The 20,191-nt window shown below is 27.2% G+C and overlaps 1 protein-coding gene across 2 annotated transcripts in view; it reads right to left on the reverse strand.

Annotated features, from left to right (window-relative positions):
• LOC119679572 (organic cation transporter protein) overlaps nt 1-3,674 on the reverse strand; it is a 51,732-nt gene extending 48,058 nt beyond the window's left edge. For both annotated transcript variants that reach the window (XM_038092007.1, XM_038092005.1), the window contains exon 1: nt 3,292-3,674. In XM_038092007.1, the coding sequence (XP_037947935.1) occupies nt 3,292-3,415 (124 nt within the window). In that variant the 5' untranslated portion in view covers nt 3,416-3,674. The remainder of the gene's footprint in view (nt 1-3,291) is intronic.
• Nucleotides 3,675-20,191: the final 16,517 nt, after the last annotated feature.

The raw sequence follows: 20,191 nt of genomic DNA on the forward strand, positions 1-20,191 counted from the left end.
CTACTGTAAATATACAGTCACTTCCATAACTCAACGTACCATTTTGCAAAGAAAAGTATATTCTTTTATAAATAAAAATATTTTTTTATTTTTGAAAGAAAATAGAATTACATTTTAAGATATTTATTTATTTATTTGAAATCGAATAGAGCACAAAAGTTAAGTAAAATAGTAAAATATTCAGAATATAGAGTTTGGAATTTTAATTTTTTTTCTAATTTTCAGTAAAAAGAGATTCCAATTTATTCCAATCCTTATAATGATTATCAGTTAAAGTATTATTCGTTTGCAAATCATAATTAAGAATTTTGAATAAGTCTTCTACTTCATTCTTGGAATGAATTCGTTAATCGCTGTACTATCATAAAGAGTTATCTTTTTTGAAATGGTCCTGATATTGCTGTACTTTTCAGTATTGTGATACATGCCAAACAGAACTGTTATCTAAGTTATCACGTGCTTAGGTAATGGTTTGCCATTTAATGATATGCATAGTTTAATAACGCTTATACGTTTAAGCTATAAAAACTATACATTTAAGCTTTAAAACTATTAAAACTAACTAGAAAAATTGTGATTCCTAAAGAGATAGATTGGCTGAGAGTTAAGCACACGTTTGGATAACAAATGCATCAAATTTTCTTCAGTAATAAAGCCCATTTTTCGTTTGGAAATATCAAGAAACAAAATTGTCACATCTGGACAGTGAACATTCATAAGTAATTGTTCAAAGATTAGAGAATATCCAAAAAATCACTACATAGTCTAACCAACTTGATAATCAACTTTTTTGGCGTAAAATTGTAGATGTTGTTGTAGTAGTTCTTTAGTTTCAACATAACTATACATATACTACATAACATATCCTGGACTTGTTATTTCATGTTAGACGAGGTGCATTGACCACCAAGATGATATGATTTGTCACTACTGCCGTTTTTTGTGTGATTATGTAAAGGATCGTGTTTATGCGCTTAAACTAACAAAAAATGTATTCAAAATTTGATCTAAAACACAATCCTTAGTGAGTTTTATTTATATTTACTTCCAGAACTACAAAATATATATTATATATATTATACATATATATTCGATTGCACTATATATTGTTACTATAAAGTTCCTATACTTTGTATCTACAAATGTAATTGTAGAGCTCTTAAAAGAACATGCATAACCTACCACAACAGATTTTGTATAATATGTATATTTAATGTTTTTTATTTGTTTTTATTAATTTAATTTGTCACTTGTGAAGACTACTGAAGTAATCATCACCAACTGTCACCAGATAATCGGAGATACAAATCTCAGCGGCTGTCATATAAATCTTGAGTAATTCAAGAATTTATTCTTTTAAATAAACAAAAATTAGTTGCACATCATTTAACAAGAATCGCACGATTTTATTATTCTTTGAAAAAAGTAAATAGAATAAAATTTGTTATTACATTGGAATGACTTGGATAGGTCGCTATTTTCACAACTGTTCATGATGGCTTAGATTTTGATTGCATTAATTTCATTTTAAAGAGGGTGTCAGAACAAATGGAAAACACTTTTGCTGAATAAATTGTTGAGTACTTTTTAATTTATATTTGATGCTAGTAGCTTTTTTGCACTATTTTTTTTTTCATTTTGATAAGCTTAAAAAATTATTTAAACATATTTTAATATAGAGCAAAAATTTGATAGGGATGCAGAGGTGTATAATTTACAGAAATCGTTACTAAAATATCTTTTTGATTTGGAGCAAAAATTTTTTATATAAATATTTATTTAAAAAGAAACATATAATAAAAAGAAAAATGATGGAACTACAAGAATATTATAAAATAACAGATGTTATAAATATTTGTATTATTTACATTATAAGATTGATTAATATGTTGCATAAGTTTTGCTAATAATTTTAATACATAAATGCAAATGTTTTTATAAACTAAAGTAATTAAAATATTGATATCTAAAACATCCGGCTACTTTTTTGTATTGACAGTATTTTTTTCGCACGACAAATTTACAAATACATTATATTACGCTTTATTTGTAACTAAAATATCTAAAACCTGCCCCGAATCAGAATTACTGTGGGACGTATTTTCGTGCAAGCCGTACACTAAAAACTGAAATCTTTTTTTAGATGCGGATACAAAATTTGATATATTATACATAAAAACAGCAAGACAATTGTTAGAGATCTTAATACATTTATAGAAAATCATACCCAAAATTTAAACACTTAATGAAAACTATTACGTTACAGAGAGTGACATGAGCGGCTTCAAATAATAATTTTAATATAAAGATAAAAAATAATACTAAACGGTTTGGGCTAAGCTCGGCTTAAGTTTAATATTCACGGCTCTAGCCTACTATACTCAAAAAAAAATAATTTGGTTGATTTAACCAAATTTTAACTAAATCTCAGGTCAAAATATACTTACTCGAGGCATTATGTTGATTCAACCATACCAAAAGTTTGTTTCTTTGTCTTCTTTACCATATAAGGTAAAATTTCTCTAACAAAATGATCAGGTCAATTAACTGGTATGTGGTTAGAGCTTATTTTTCTGAGTGTACAAATTATGAATTTAAAATAGGTTCTTAAAAGAAAGTAATCCAAATAAAAAAATATATTGTTCACCATGACAACGTATAACACACAACTGTTAAAATGGTTTAAGTATACTTAAATACATATTCGTAAAATGTGTTGTTCTCTTATAAAAAAGGCCGAAAGAAGACATACATTTTCATATTTTATTGAATAACCAGTAACATGACGCAAGTCATTATTAGGTTCTAGAAACTAGTTTCATTTTAATAGCTCTGCAGTACGTCACCTATTTTATGGAACGTTAGGTTAAGGTTCTCAATTTTCAGCCAGAAAAAATTGGTTTTGATTTGCGACAGCAACAATGTCTTTAACACTGGTTTAAGACCGGACTTCAGACGATCTATATTTCAGGAAAGCAGACCGTCTAGAGGCCACCAGTACAATATATACTACGGATAGAAAAGGCATTTTGAGTGTTTTATAAGGACCGGTAAAATATTCAATGTACTTTGGAAGGACAGGTACCTTTACAAAAAATACGGTTAACTTCGTTAAAGACAAAAACGCCATATTTAACGCTACCGAACGGTGGTGTGGTGTATATATGTTTATTGGTTAACATATGGGAGTGACGAGATAGAACATTGTAAAAACTACATAACCGTAATAATGGAATTATTAAATAACCTTCAATAACTCAGATAAAGTAATTAAAAAAAAAATTCACTTACCTTTTTCATATGGTAATAATGTTTGCTGTTCTTTTTCGTGATCATCATCATCATTATCGTCTGAAATTTCAGGAATGCTCTTCGGAATTTCTCGGCATGTTTTATATTCAAAACGCTTTGCCATTTTTTTACTATTTTTTTTTTTTGTTAGTCTCTAATATATGGAAGAAATCAGTGGCGCCAAATTATTTATACAGAAAATATTGCCTCTACTGGAAAACTCGCATGTGCTTCACATAATAATTTTTCACTTTATAAATGTTTATAAAATCAAACAACACCCATATGCAGAAATTCCAGACTATATTTTTGGAGTGTTGCCTTTGGCTGTATGATATTATTTTGCAAAATATTTTCTTATATTCGACAAATAATCTATATATATAGATTTAAATAATTAATATAAAAGTATATTTAAATAATTATTTTACATTACTGAATGTTGTGTCAATTATATTAAAAACTTATTTATTTTATATTATGTTATTAATATATTGTATATAATTTCTACACTTTTAATTTTGATATATTTTTTATGATAATATCATTACATATTTTTTTAATTTTTTATATTACTTTTTTTTATTGTTTTTAAGTAATTCTTTTTGCATAATTATTTTAATAATATTTTATAAGCACATTTCTTACACCAAATACGTTCTGAGTGCAGTGTTTGCAAACATATAACTTTATCTTCCTAAATGTATACATATTTATATGAATATGCAGAATATTTCCTCATTAAATGGCGAAACTTTTATGACGAAATGACGAAAGAAATTATTTTCTTATTTTATTTAATTTTACTTCCATTTATTTTTACATTACATATGTTTCAATGTCTAATTATAACAAAATTGAATAACGAAACAAGTTTATAATATATGGATCATTTTCTCACAAACGGGATTAAATTTAACAAACATTTATTACGTCCGATGTGGTTAAAAGTTTTTAATAAAAAACATTTACTTACAATAAATAAAAAGATTAGTATTAATAAAAAAAACCTTTGTTTTGTGCAAAAATTATTAATATATTATTTTTCTAACAGAGACGGGCCCATTGGGTTTTAGTATAAACCGTTAATTTTTAAGAATTCAGTTCTTTGAATACATAAACATCTTTTTTATTTTTTATCTTTGATTTGGATTTACCACTAAATTTTAATTAAAAACGAAAATCTTAGGATGGCATTATTTTTATAAGTGTTTATAAAACTCATACGTACGATATTTCCGTTTAATGAATAATATTTAATTTGTTATTTCTGGTTTGAATTTATTATAATATTTTACTTAAAAATAAAACTTTTTAGGAGAATATTATTTTTAGAATTGTTCTGAAATCCTTGCGTTTGCATTAAGTAAATAAATTTTATAGTTTTTACTAACGTCTATACCATCTCAAATGCCTACATAAGAATATTTCTTATTAAAATAACTATATGATCAAATTTGAAACTAAAATAGAACATATCTATTTACATATCTTTGCAAATTGATAACTTTATATTGTAATTAATTTATTTTATTTTATATAACATTATTATATATCATATATAATATATGTTATAATTATGATAACAATTATTAAATTGCATTTTAACATCAGGTATGACGACAGTTACATAATGGAAACTATTGTATTTAATAGAGAGGATTCGAAAAATAGTGAACTACAACAGCAACAAACATTTTTTTTTTTATCAAAATTTACAATTAAAAAGTAATTGCAATTTATTAATTCAATTATTCTAAAGCTGGTTCATTATTTCTTTTTAACATAACACAGCAAGTGGATTTGTGAATGAACTTTTACAGCAAATTAACAAAACTCCAAATTCGAACACACAAGTCAAATACGAGTTTGGGTCAATTGGTTATGAACACTGACTCTGAGCTTCAAATTTGGCAGGGTACGAACTGAACCCTTGACAATCTAAAATCTTATTTACAAATAATTATTTACGAATAATTCCAAAAAAATCAATACCGATGAGTATTTGGCAATACTCGAGAAAAAGCTGTATTTTTGATCAACCAAAAATAAATTTAATAAAAAATACTTTCTTTGAAACCTCTTATAGTTCGTAACGTCTCCAATATTATTATACACACTTTTTTAAAAATATATATACTATAATTTTGGATTATAATATCATTTTCTTATTTTATTTAAAGTTTTCTTTTGTTTAAGATATTAAGAATATTTATTAAATATTATAATATAATGATATAATAAATTTATGTATTTCGAACATCTTATGTTATAATATATTTTTCGTCTTATAGAAATGAAAAAACAACAATAACAATTCTTATTAATTTATTGCAGTTTAGCTGATTAATAAATATAATATATACCATATTTTGAGCTGTATAACAATAAAATTTTCGTCTTATGACGAAAAGTATCTATTTGATAGTTTAAAGTGTTTAAATAGAAATTAAAAAACAACAATAACAATTTTTATTAATTAATTGCAGTTTGGCTGACTAATAAATATAATATGTACTTCAAACAGTATAACAATAAAATTTTCATCTTATGACGAAAAGAATCTATTTAATAGTTAGAAGGGTTCGAATAGTTTGGCGAAGTATAACTCGAACGCTGCTTCTAGTATTGCCAAATATGCATCATCAGTGGTAAAAAATTTATTGTTGTAATTTAATACTTTTCGATATGTTTCTGTATTAAAAACAATAGTTTACATAAAGAATTAGATTTCTTTTGTCAATACGAACGTTAAAAATCCATAGAAATATAATATGTATAAATATTATATTTAAAAATATTAATATTTACTTAATATCTTTAATTTTTAAGAATAAAAATTGTATTAATTATATATAAATATATTAAATAATAAGTATAATATAATTTAAATAATAATAATAATAATAATAATAATAATAATAATAATAATATAAGTGTATGTAACATTTAATATATTTAAAAATATTATTTATATAAATATTTTTTACTACATTTATTAAATATTTTTAATTATTAGAAATATAAATTGTATTAATTATTTATAAATATAATATTTATAAATATATTAAAATTGATTGCATATAGTGTTCATACTATGTCATATTATTAGAGTAAATAAACACATTTATTTTTTTTAGTAGGCATAAGAAGAAATGATTAATTTTTATTTATTTTACACTATCATCTTATTTTCTGCATTATTAAAAATATTTATATAAAATTATTAGAACACAGTATTAATTTTTTATTTCTTTTTATTTATTGTATTTATTATAATATTAGTAATTGTATTTTTATTAACACTTTCACTATGTAATATATATATAATATATAATACATTCGATTTTTGTATTTATTTTTATTGTTTTTTATTATTTTAGTATTTATTTCTTCGTGCGTAATATTTGAGAATATTTGTGAACTTCTTGAAACTTTTTTAACAAACTCACACAATTATAAAATAAATATAAAAAACTAAATTATTTTAGAAATATTAATATTTTTGTTCTGCTCTCTTAAAAAAAATGTTTCGGTGTTTCCTGGAATTTCGTATTTTACATTTTTTTTTGCAATTTTTAAGGCAACTGATATAGTTTTTTAACACAATTTCTTATCAATGGCACATTTTTTTGTTTTGTTTTGATTGTAAATTCGTTTCACATGAACTTAATTAAATGCCAATTTTTTTAAAATAATTCTTATGAATTGATTTTCAGAATTTTATTACCTCAAACAAAAAAAAACAAAATTGTATTAGAAAGAAATAGAAATTAAATAAAATGTTAAAATTAGCCAAAAATTGGCATTTTAGATGTTTTAAAATAAAAAAACAATATTTTACCACATGAATTTATTCACTTTATATAGAACTCGACACTGAACTAAACTTGCTACTTGCAAAATTTTGTTATATATAAGTTTTTGTATATAAAACTTTTTTGTTTTTATTTTTTAAATTTGTATCGAAAGTGTAACGTCACGTTTTTACGTCATCCCATTTGCATTTATATTAAATTGTAGTAAACCTGCCAGCACATTTTTTAAATTTGTTGCACTTGCAAAACAATTTTTCGTTAATTTCATTTAAAAGCGCGTAAAGTCGAGAACCGGCCGATAATAGCATTTGATAATGCAGTTTACTAAAACTAATGTAAGTAGGTAATTAATTTTAATTATAAATTGTAATAGCAAAATAATATTTTCATTTTCATTTTTTTAAAATTTTTATATTTTCAGAGTTGATATCTTTATTTTTGCGAATTTTTGCTTAAAACTTTTATCAAAGCTGAAACGTTTGTCGGCCGGTCACAATGAAACTGAAATTGATATTGTCCACAACAAATCAACTGTACACGAAAATCGCGACAGTATAAATTACAACGGTAGCAACACAATAACAACAACATTGACAGCACAAACAGCAGAGTTCGCAGCTATTTTAACAGTTCTGTCAAAAGCAAAAACACTTGCAATAGACTACAAATAGCAGCGGCAATATCAACAGCGGTTAGCAGTTTGCGGCAGGCAGCTCAGAAGCTCGGCAGCTCGGCAGCCAACGGCAACGTCCACTGTCGCCAATTAATTGATGAAGCATTTTTTCATATGTTGACTGGATTTTTGCGACAATTTAATGGCCCCTTAAAATGTACGGACTCGAATGGAATAAATCATGAAAGGTAAGCACCAATGGATTGCAACAGCACGTCAAACTGGGTACCCGCTAGCACGTACAGATAATTGTACTTATAAAGATTTTACAGCCACTGTTCATTTTGCTCTTGTTTTATTTTTTAACATTTTTTATTTATTTTAATTTGATTTTTTTAGCTTTTCAAAGGTTGAAATTCGTAATTGAATTCTTTTACTATCAAAAACAAAACACAAACTGAATTCATTTATTAACTGATACTAAGATCTTGCAAAACTGCATGTGGGTCTTACGTAGAAAACTAAAACAAGTGAGAGCAAAAAATTTTAATGATTTCTTATCAACTTTTAGTTAATTAAGTCAAAAAAATAAATAAAAACAAAATTGTGAATTCCTCCCGTATATAAAACTAATTTGTGTATAGAAAAGTCATGTAATGTTACGTATGATACAATTTTATAAATATTAAATAATAATGGATTTTAAAGTACAAACTAATTAATTAAATTTTCAAATATAAAATTTTAAAAACATTATAAAGAGATTTTCTCCAGAAGAAATTAACGCAACGATCCTTTTATCTGGCAATTATTAATTCAATTAATTAATTAATAATTCAAAAATTATGTATAAAAATCTCTGCGAAATATTAAGTCGTCAACAGACTGTTAACAGCTAAGAACTGATAAATTTTAAAAGCACTAAAGAGCAACAATCAACAATGCAAAAGCAATAACTATGTACAAAAAAAACCAAAAATCGAAAGAATTTGTTTAAAAGTACAATAGTTTTTTTAATGGTAGACAACCAGTTGTAAATTAATCATTGAAAATCGTTTTTTGAGAACATAGGTCTTTTTCGGTAGGTGGAAAGCATTAAAAGCCACATGGCAAGCAGGAGGTAATAACTTGGCAACCAATCTCGTTAACTTAATAACGACATTTATTATATCAGAATCGAAGGACGAAAATGCTAGTCTATAATGTTTATATCAAAAGATGCTGCGTGAGACTTAAGTACAATACATTAAATTATAATCTTCTTGATTGTATGAATCGAATAATTCATAGTAAGAAAATTCTAAGGGTTTCTGTAGGTTCATAAGTTTAGTTTGGTATAGTACAAAACTTAAAAATTCTTCGTATGGCTGCTATCTACATTTCGTCAAAAATAGATTTATATAATATTTATACAATAAGCATGAGAAACTCCGTACTTAATAAAGGTTTAGCCGTACTTTAAAGGTTTAATTGGGTAATATACTGATTAAAATTTTCTATGAATTGGCTATATCATTATGTACAAGATTACTGAAAATATCAGTTATACAATACTCACAAGAGGCTTAGTAACTCTGTTCATAAAGGCATTAAAAAAAATAATGAAGATGCAGTTTTGTAACTTACATTAATTAAATAATAAACTTTCAAAGAAAGCAAAACCAGTGTTTCCAGCTAGAGTACTTAATTCTTAATTTTTTTCAATGCTAGTTTATTTTATATAATACCAAACCTATACCATACGTAAACTATTCAAAAAGATACTGAAAAAATTCCTATTTTTATTTGTCAAGAGTTATACTGTAGTTCTCTTTATTTAACAAACAAGTAATTTACATAAATACTATTTCTTACTATAAGTGTGTTTTACCGTCGAAACTGTTTTTTAATAAACAATTTATATTAACGTCATCATCCGGTTGATTATTTCATTTTCATGAGGTCATACAACACTAGACTCTAATTAGCTTAATGCCTATCTTAGAACCGTCTCTAGCTACTATACCAACTGAAGAATGAAGCTCAATCCCTCCAACATCTCTATCACGGCTCTTGCAGGCAAAAGAAAAGTCAACTATTAAACTAGAGTTCTCACGATAACCTCATTCAACTTGTTGAAAAGCTTATTGGTGTTGTGCGATACCCTCGGCAGAACTTTGCTCTTCGAAATGACACTTTAAGATCAGCTTTGCTTTTCCATTTTCCATTTCACCTCTGCTCAAATGGAAAAAAAATCCGTTTTATTAAATAAATGATTCTTCAATTATGCACCAACTATAAGCGCAAACCAAGAGGTAAGCTCAAATTACTCAAATCGACGTATATATCTCAATGTTCGTCCGACGGCATATCACGTCGCCTACTTTCACCTACCTTCTTTTTTGCCCTAAACCACGCTTATGGTTTTTAGCTTAGATAAACCTAGACTTCTAAGTACGAAATCTCTTTATATCAGGTCTCCCTCCTAATTACTAAAATTAAGTTTCACCCATTGCCCTTCGGAACAGTGGTAGAAATTTTCTCTAATCATTCGGGAATGGTGGTTTTAGTGGTCTAAAGTCTTATAATCTCACTCAAATGGAATTCACGATCAGTACCAGTCGTAAGTACAAGGTGCTACAATAATTTTGGTGAACGAATTTTCGTGGTTGGTAAAAATTTTGCGTTAAAAGGTTATTTATGAGTTGCGGTTTGTTTCTGTCCATGGCTGTTTTTAAAGTCTTTTGTTTTATTTTCTTCTTATTTTAATAACAAGCACGTTCAAACGAATCAATCTGAATCTGAACGTCGGCGCTATCAATGTCATCAGAATTTAAGTGTATAAGATAATAGTCTGGTACAAAATCTTTATGAATCTTTATGGACACAACTAGAAGTACTTATAAATGTTTAATTCATACAATATTTTTCTATCATACTGTATCAACATTATTCTCATTTTTTACTGACAATTATTTATAAAATATTTTTTATAAAATATAACTCATGTTGGAAATCCTTTATTGGAGAGTTATAGCTTTCCTGACTAAAAGTAAAACTTTCTGTTGAAAACATCTATCTTCACGTATTTTTTCTACAAAAATGTTCAAGAGCTTAAGATTACAAAAAGTATCTTTGTTCCCTAGTTTTCCTCGAAAGCTTATTAAATATTTCTTTTGGAAATAATTACAAACTGTAAACTTGAAAGCTTACGAAACTTCATATCCGATTTCCTTTTTTAAAGCACTTTTGAAAAGCTTTAACAGAAGACCACAAAGCTTTGTTTTATTTTAGACAAAATCCACCTTATAAGAAAATCTTATTAATATTATAACTGAAGTTCCTTAATATACTTATTTAATGCATTATTTTCGAAGATGCATATTCGTTGTGTATATTTGAAAAGATGCACGATTTTCTCCAGGCTTTCCCACAAGTCCTCTACTTGTTAGTACTTGAAAGTGAACTATTTACATTTCTCATGGATTATAATTCGTTTTATTTATTCTTTTGCTTTGCGGTTAACCATTAAATTTGTAATGCCGCTTAAAGCATCAAAACAAACACTTTTACGCATCCTTAAATTGTTGCTAATCGATATGTTCCAGATAGTTTTGCAGACAACAAAAAAACGGGTGTTTGACGTAAAACGTGTTCGGTGCGTTTCAACCCTCAACACTCGTTTGGATTTGGGAAAGTGTAGTTATACGTATACAGGGTTCTTGTATGTTACCTATACTATATGGCTTTCATTTACTCTGTTAATTTGATAATTAAGCAATTGTGAACTTAGCATAGTGATTAATTTAAAGGAAGTTAAAATTAATGAAGAAAAAAGTAAAGGTAGGAATTAATATGTTTTTTTGTGTACATTAAATAATACTATATGTTTGTTTGATTAAACAGTAGTTGTTTATAATATAAAATTGAAATGAAATTGAAAGCCAAAAATTTCACATTAAATATGATGATTACAATTAAATCCTCATATAGTCTCAACTAAATCAATAAATAATGCTTTATGTTACTCAGTTTGCTTAAAATTAAAAATTAAATTATTAGTGTACCGACTTTGTTAAAATCAGAAACTACTTTATATACTATTTAATATATCTACACGATCTATTGATTTTAGTCTGAATAAAGTTAGCTTTGATTTTATAGAAAATTTATTTACTACACATTTATTTAATCGATATTTTTAAATTTGTCTATCGATTCACTCATACATCTAGTAATATAACTATTTTCGATTGCAATAAGGTATGCGAACTCCATAATATACAAGCCTTTCTCACAAATAATTACAACTTTTTAAAGTAAATATTTATAATAATGTAATGTATTGGTAATCACATCTTCAGTTAAGTGGATCCTAGATCCATCTACAATCAAAATGTTATGATATTAACACGAACAGAATCGGATTTTATTAATTATTTTTCAAATATTATATGTGCGACTAAGGTCATAAAAATAACGGTAGAACTTTCAAACATATTTTTTTAACACTGAATATACTTTTCTTGTCAGTTGAAACCTAAGTGTTTCTTTAGCGATGAGCGCCGTGGTAGATTTTGCGTGGTATTGGTTTATTTGAGCAACATAAGACCTAGCCACTGTTATCATATTGTAGGCTGTATTTTATTCCCGGTGCATATTGATTCTTGGAATAGTCACTTGCAGGCTTCTTCAGTTGCAGGCATGTTTTTCATGATTTATACATCTTCTCTATGCGAATATGTATCGTATAGATATCTTACTCCGGGTCTCCTGATTTAATTTAAGTGATTTTAAATAATTTTAAATTTTATCTGTGAAATTAGTGAACAGAGACCTTTATTCATTTTAATAGTAACCACATTGTAAACATTTCTTATTTTCATTTTTTGCTGTGGGGAGAAGGAGAATTCCTACGCACTAACTACGATCCGTCGCCCTGGAAAGTAAGTGCTCGACTCGCATGGCCCCATCTCTCTCATTTCTAGAGACCTTGTCTTACCCCGAGACTAACGAGTATGACTTCGAAGTTGAGTCCCTATTAGTCATTTAAGACTTCCATCGGTGTGACCTGCGTCTGGGACCCGCTGCTGTTTTAGGTGATTAGTCTTGCATTTCGTCTTCTGTGTATTATACCTCTCCAGTTTGCTCCAGTTGCATTTTGTCGAGATCTAGGTTTTTCAACCTAGGAATTTTTTCAGCGAACATTGCTATAAGATACAAGTTTGTTTTGTTTTCGATCATTTTTTCTGTCACCGTTCTTGGAGAGAAAACTCCAACTTGCGCTGCACAATTTTTAAAAACATTGTCTTTCACGAAATTCAGTAATATAGGTATATAGTACATATATAATGTGCTTGAATAATTACTTGTTTCTAAAAGTCTAAAAGTTTCAATCAAATATTATGTATTATGACATATCCATATATACGACAATTAAATTTTAATTGTAATACCTAAGTATTTCCAACTATTACAAAATCATTATTCCCTATTCTTCATGAGCTGACCTCAAATAATTTATTATTGTTAGTAAGAGTAAATCACTGTTGATGGATCGGTTTTGTGTCTTCTCATCACAAAGAGCTGATATTATTCGTAAATATATTCGTTAAACAAATAATTAATTGAGTTTTGAACCTGTGAATGTTATTATAGATACATATGTGTCTAAAATGGTAATTTAATATTTATAAATAATATTACATTAGTCCCTACATATAGTGTATATAGTATATATAGTGATTACAAAAGATTAATATTCTTAATTCTTCTTATAATTATATATACATAATAATAATTGATTATAATTTCAGTTTATCACAAAGTGATTATTAATTTAATTCCGCCATTATTTATTATAATAATTATTTATTATTGATTCAAAAAATTTATACAGCACTTACAAAAATTATAGAATTTTACTTAAAATATGAATTAATTATAAAATTAAAATATCACAATAGTAAAATAACAAACAACAACACCCAGTTTATTTGTGTTTGCAACCCAATATGAGGGCGGTACTTCAAAAGCTTAACACGCGCCGCCTTTTCATTTTGTATTTGACTTAAATGTCTCTAACAGATGCAGTTCAAAAAAATAATTATTGTGTATATATGTTTTTATATGCATTTATTATAATATTTCCTTTACATTTATAGATATCAAAACGAAATTATCAAAGTGACAGCTTTCTTGTTGGTTATTTACATTAACTTCGGAATAAAGAGATACGTTATGAAATCTATTTATTTCAAATAAAAAATATTGATATTTTAAATATTTTTAAATATTAACTAATATTTAATATTATTTCATATTTATGTAAATCTTCAGATTTTATAAGCTCGTACTTTTCTAGGTCGCTCAGAACGAATGATAATTACAAATTGGCAGTCGATTTTTGCTCTAATCGATTCTACTGCTTGTTAATAGCATATAATATTCTAAATATGTATATTTAATTATATAAGGTGAATTTTTTTATAATGTGATTACAGTTATAATCTGAAAAAAATATTTTTTACTTCGACGAATAACAAAAAAAATCAAATATAGTACAATAAAATAATTCTCTTTCTATTTAAAAATGCACATTTCAATTTATATAATATACATAAGACTTTTTCCAATAGCAGTTAACTGAGAAATCTTTATCAGACTTATATGAATGAGTTCCTGATAACCGCACTTTATATATAAGACGCCTTGAAATAGCTTCTTCAGAACTAAAGACTGATATGAGATATGTGTCCAATGAGTCAATACAATTTTTTTAGACTATCGCTTTCTATAATCGCAAAATAGTCCTTTTGGTGCACATGCGTTATAGAAGAAATAGGAGTCCCAAAGAGTCTCCTCCAATTAAAATAATGAATAAAGGTGCTGACATATATCTATTACTATATAATTTACAAAACTATTTTCCAAAAAAAAAAAAAATTGGCCCCTGGTACAATTTACGCAAATATTGATAATCCATTCAGTAGACCAAGCGCAACGTTTTATTTATCTATCTTATTATTTACATCCAAACGAAGACACATATAAGACTAATTCGTCGTGTTGATGTAGATCACATGTTATTTTTCGGGTACCCTACTTTCATTTTTACTGTGTTTTAAATTCCGAATAATAATTAATATAATTTTTTGAAGATAGTTTGAAGACATATATATGCAAATGACTTTCAGTTTCTTCAAACAACTTTTGCTCTATGCTATCGCGCTAGTAATAGTTTTTATTTCGAAGCTATTTTTGATATATCGTTTTTATTTTGTTGCAATATAAGTGTTTCGACTTTTATTAAATCAAAACTAACTAACGATGTGTGGCTGCAAAATCTACATATATTTCTTTTACGAATCCAACCATTTCCGACTCTTTTTAACAGAAATGTTTCTACATATATAACAATATACTATCTTTAATTAATCATATTTCTAATTATATTTCTACAATAAATTTATCACTGCATTCTTTGAGATTATTGTGACAAACCCATTTTAGTTCCATATACGAGTAGCAGTTAAGAATGTCATTCTGTCCGTTGTGGAAATGTTGTCTAATTCCGTTATAAGTGGATAGGCAGTTGATAAGTACCGAAGTCTGAGTCTGGTGAGAATATCGAAATGACACAGAATGTGTTTTGCTGTTTCCTTTTCTTCGTAACAAAGTCTGCTGCTATCGTCTTTTGTAATACTTAGGTTTGATAGATGCTTTTTTACTCCGCAATGTCCAGTAAGAAATCCTGTGACAAGTCGGATGCCTTTTCTGTTCAACATTAGAAGCTCCCTGGTTCTGGCTTTTGATTGATTCGGCATGAATTCTTTAGCTTGTCCATGAGTTTGAGCTGCTCTTTCAAGTGATTCATTAATTTTAAGACTTTTAATATGGTTTCTAATATTTAAGTTCGTTATTTCTTTTTCATACTAATACCTATAAATTATTATCGAAGTAAAACCAAAGAAAAAAACTTGAGCAAGTTACTGGTTTTGACGAAAATTATTAAACGAGTATTTATCAAAAATATCCATCAAAATATGAACATATATTCAGCTTACGATAGTTCGTCTTAAAATGACGGTGATTGGCCACATATTCTATTACTTATTCATCTTCATTATGCAATGACTTCGGTAATTGTAATAACTTGAAAAATTTCTAATATTACCCTCTGATTATAATTTTACCAGCACCCATATAGAAACTAGATGAAATGTCGAATTTATTTTTGTGCAACAGTAAAAAAAATATAATATAAAAATAGCAGAATGGTTCTAATAGTTTCTTTTCAGACGGTTTTAAGTAAAAAAAATAATAGAACAGTGCATGGTAATCCTAAAACATACCTATATGTTAGGAAAGAAAAATAAAGAAAACTTTACGTATTAAAACTTTATTTACATATCAAAATAAAAGTTTTACATACATATGCACGTATATATATGTTATGTAAAATTAATTTACAGTTAGCTTTCATAAGATTAGATTCAACGCTTGCATTCGAAATTTTTAGTGTTTTTAAAGATATTTATCTGTTATAGGTCTTTTCATTTCGTTTTTTGTGAACTTTATAGGACAAAAGAACTGTCCGCAAATACAGGTGTTTCCAAAAACAGATATTATTAAATAACCATATTCATAAGGCCCTAGAGATATATCTTTAGACTACTGTAATTAATATATAACACAAAATACTAACGAAGAAACCTATATTTATGTGTATATAACATTTATGCAAATATTAATAAAATCCTTATTAATAAATAGAAATCACAATTAGAAATCACAATTAGAAATCGTTTAGTTTTTTCTTCAAAATATTTAACACTCGTATACAGTAATATATTAGCCAAATTTTGTAAATATTAAAGGCTTTCTTACGATCTTATTAACACATTTTAAATAATACTCAATTAATATTATCTAGTCGCTCTAATTTTGGAAATAGAACTGTAATTTCTCTTTAAATTGAAATACAAATCCTTTCACACAAATCAAATAGAAATCAACAACGATAAGAGATGAAAGTCCCGAAGATCAGATCAGATTAAAATGAAATAAACAAGTTAGTTGGTTGCTATTCATGATGATAAATGTATTAATGTTTCTTTTTCCCACACACCTCGCAATGTTTCTCTGCTACCTCATGTACCGACTGACAAATTACCGTGCAAACCCTATTAAAAATTTATATGTTTCTGAAATGCGATAATTTAATTGTGGCTTTGACATAAACTCATAGAAAACAACACAAACTCCTAACGAAAGAAACTATAGCGAGAATAGTAGAGCACTCATTATGGAGTAGGGTAATGTAGAGAAGCTAAGGTAGGGTGGTTATGTTCATATATATGTTGAATTGTACAAACATTTATAAAAGTTAAATTAACAATCGTGTTTACATTGCTTTGTAACAAGATTGCACTTAAAGTTGTCAGATTTTTATAACATAAAAAAAGTAGTTCAAAAAATACATGAAGGGTCCTTTGAATAGATGTGCGCGCATCAAAACTGATTACTGTCAACGCGGTAGATCACAGCAAGGATGTGTGTTTATCTGAGCGGCGTTTTTGGTTGTTCGGCACAAATTACTGGTAATGAAAAGGTTTGTTTTTCCGTTTCATTGTCGCTTGTGGAACGTGCAACATATTGTCCAATTGTTCAATTGTTTGCAGCGGTTTTTCTCGCCTCGGGAAATTGTTTTCTCCAAAACGATGGGAACGTATGTCGGTCACGCGGCACTTTTCAACATTTTTGATCGTCTTTAAATAAGCGTGTAGCCAAGTGTATGCTGTGTACGCAAAAAGTGGGAGGTACAGCGCAGTATCAAGATTGTATCGGCACAGTCATTGACGTGGCTAATTTCTGTTTTTAAGTTATCAAATAAAAATAATTTAATTTCTACAATTGCCGCTGACACCGCCACGAGCAGTTCACATACAAGTGAAGAGAAAACTACTGTAACAGGGTTGAAATGCAGTTATTTTTATGCATTATTTTGCATGTCACCACCTAAAAACTGTATTAACTTAAAAGTTATTATGCGGTCGACCAAAGGAAATATTTGCACTAAACCGTACTACTTTTCCACGAGATTGAGTAAAGTTGGATAACACAAATTAATGAAGCGTAGAATAATGTCAAGTTTAGCATTAATTAATTAGCACTGGTGACTACACGTTATAAAATGCAATATCTAAGCGATTAACAGAACAAATATGATGGGAATTTTTGATATCAGGAAGATTATATTATTTAAACGCTTTTTACATTTTGTTTGATAACCCAACTAAACCTAAAAATGAAACACAAAGAGACGTTACTAAAGACGATTGAATAGAATACTTTTGGAATAGAATTTAATAGAATTTAATGATTTTGTGGAACAGTATATATTTTTAAAATTGCAGAAAAGCGACTATGAGAAGTGAGTGTTGGATTCTGAAAACAGTTTCTGCCTCCAAACCTAAAGATTTTTATGGCACTGAAGCATTTTATGAAACTTTATATTTATGTAGTTCTCAAAAAATAAAGGGTTGTCCATGAACTGTATGACGGTATGACTTGACAGCATCATTTCGAAAGCAATATATTAAAAAATTAAGAGTATGTAAAATATATTTATCATATTATTTAAATGTATAAATTATAATAGCTGCATCAATATTATTGAGGCTAAGAACGTTTTAGTTCTAAGTTTATCAGACTGTTCATTGGTAAACACGAAAGACCTAATAATTTATCTAAATTCGGCGGGATGGATGCAGTCTTTGCTTTTTTATATTAAGGGTTCTTACGAGGTATGTGGTAGCAAAATGGCGCAAAATCGATTGTTGATTGCTATTTAAGTTTGTGATTCAATTATGTTATGCAGACAGACGTTCACGTGATTTTCTTTTTTGTTCGTATCTTAATAATTATTTTTATTACTGTTTAGCTTTTTTAAAAAATTTTGGGATTACACTAATATAAGTTTTGATATTCTGAAATAGTGCACACAACGTATGTCAAAAAAATATCTCTTAAAGACAGGAAGCAAAGATATTTTCGAGTTGCTTGAAGAATTATTAAAGTGAAAAAAGTGTTCACATTGGTTTCACTAATTTATCCACATTGTTTTAATATACATATAAAAAAAATTACAGCAAAATATTTCTTTATTATTTTATTCATTACCAAATACTAAGACCAAGTAATCCTACTTAACACATATTAAATATAATAATTTGCATTTGTTAATGAGTATTATTACATATTTGTTACATAAAACATTGGGTTCTTAAAATTTTAGAACTTTTCCTTAAAATGTTTTAAAATATTTTTAATTTCATCTTGATAACATCAAAATACCTTGGGTTACATCTTGATAATAAACTTAACTGGAAACATCATGTCAAACAGAAATCCGACCAAATCAAATACAAATGTCGACAAATGTATTGGCTAATTGGACATCATTGTCAATAATTTATATTGTAATAGACTGACTTATCTATCTATCGTGAAACCGATTTGGAAGTATGGCATACAGCTATGGGGCTGTACGAAACAATCGAACAATCGAATCGATCAATAATTACGAGGTCTATTATTTTTATTTATTTAATAACTTGATATTTCCCCATCGTTAATAGATATCAACTATTCAATTATATTTACAACAACAAATTTGAAATTAATATCGTAGTATGCCTTTTAACGACTTATTTTACATACTAATCTTGTGCTAAGAGGCTAAACTTTGGTAAAATAAAATCACTATTTTCGTTAAGTACACAAATATTCCAGTCTATATTAGAGACTTTTTCAATATATTTACATCAACTCAAGTAAAAGATGACCTTAATTTCATAGGTTTCTAAAGCACACAGATAAGAACAACATTAGTTATAAGCTAGTTGATCTCAGCCTTAACGTATAAGATTTTAAGGCCGCTTTGTATGATTCATTGGAGAAGCATCCAGTAGCTTTATGATTTTGGTAAGATCGGATGACAGAAATCTCTATAAAATTCCTATAATAGAGCTGCTCGAAGTTCTTAATAACCCTACTTCAAATATAAAAGAAAGTCCGATTAACTTTGTACTATAATAGCTATCGGAGTCCCAAAGAACCCCAATAGAATACCAAGGAGTATCCAAAGGAATCAGCCGTCCTACACTCCTCCTTGGAGTTAAAGGAATTTATCTATATCCACACTCAGAAAAATATGCTCTAACTACATACAAGTTAAATTGATCTGATCATTTTGTTAGAAAAATTTTAGTTCATGTGGTAAAAAAGATATACAAACCCACATGTAGTATGCTCGAATCACCATGAAGCGTCGAACAAGAATATTTTAACCTAAGATTTAGTTAGAATCTAATTAAATCAACCAAATTATTTTTTTAAGTGCAAATTAGTCCCAAAGAAATCCCTTCAGACGAAACAATGAGCTGTTAAAATATCTATTATGTTATCGTATCTATAATTATTTTCT

The sequence above is a fragment of the Teleopsis dalmanni genome, chromosome 2 (assembly GCF_002237135.1).
Source record: "Teleopsis dalmanni isolate 2A chromosome 2, ASM223713v2, whole genome shotgun sequence".
NCBI lineage: Eukaryota > Metazoa > Arthropoda > Insecta > Diptera > Diopsidae > Teleopsis > Teleopsis dalmanni.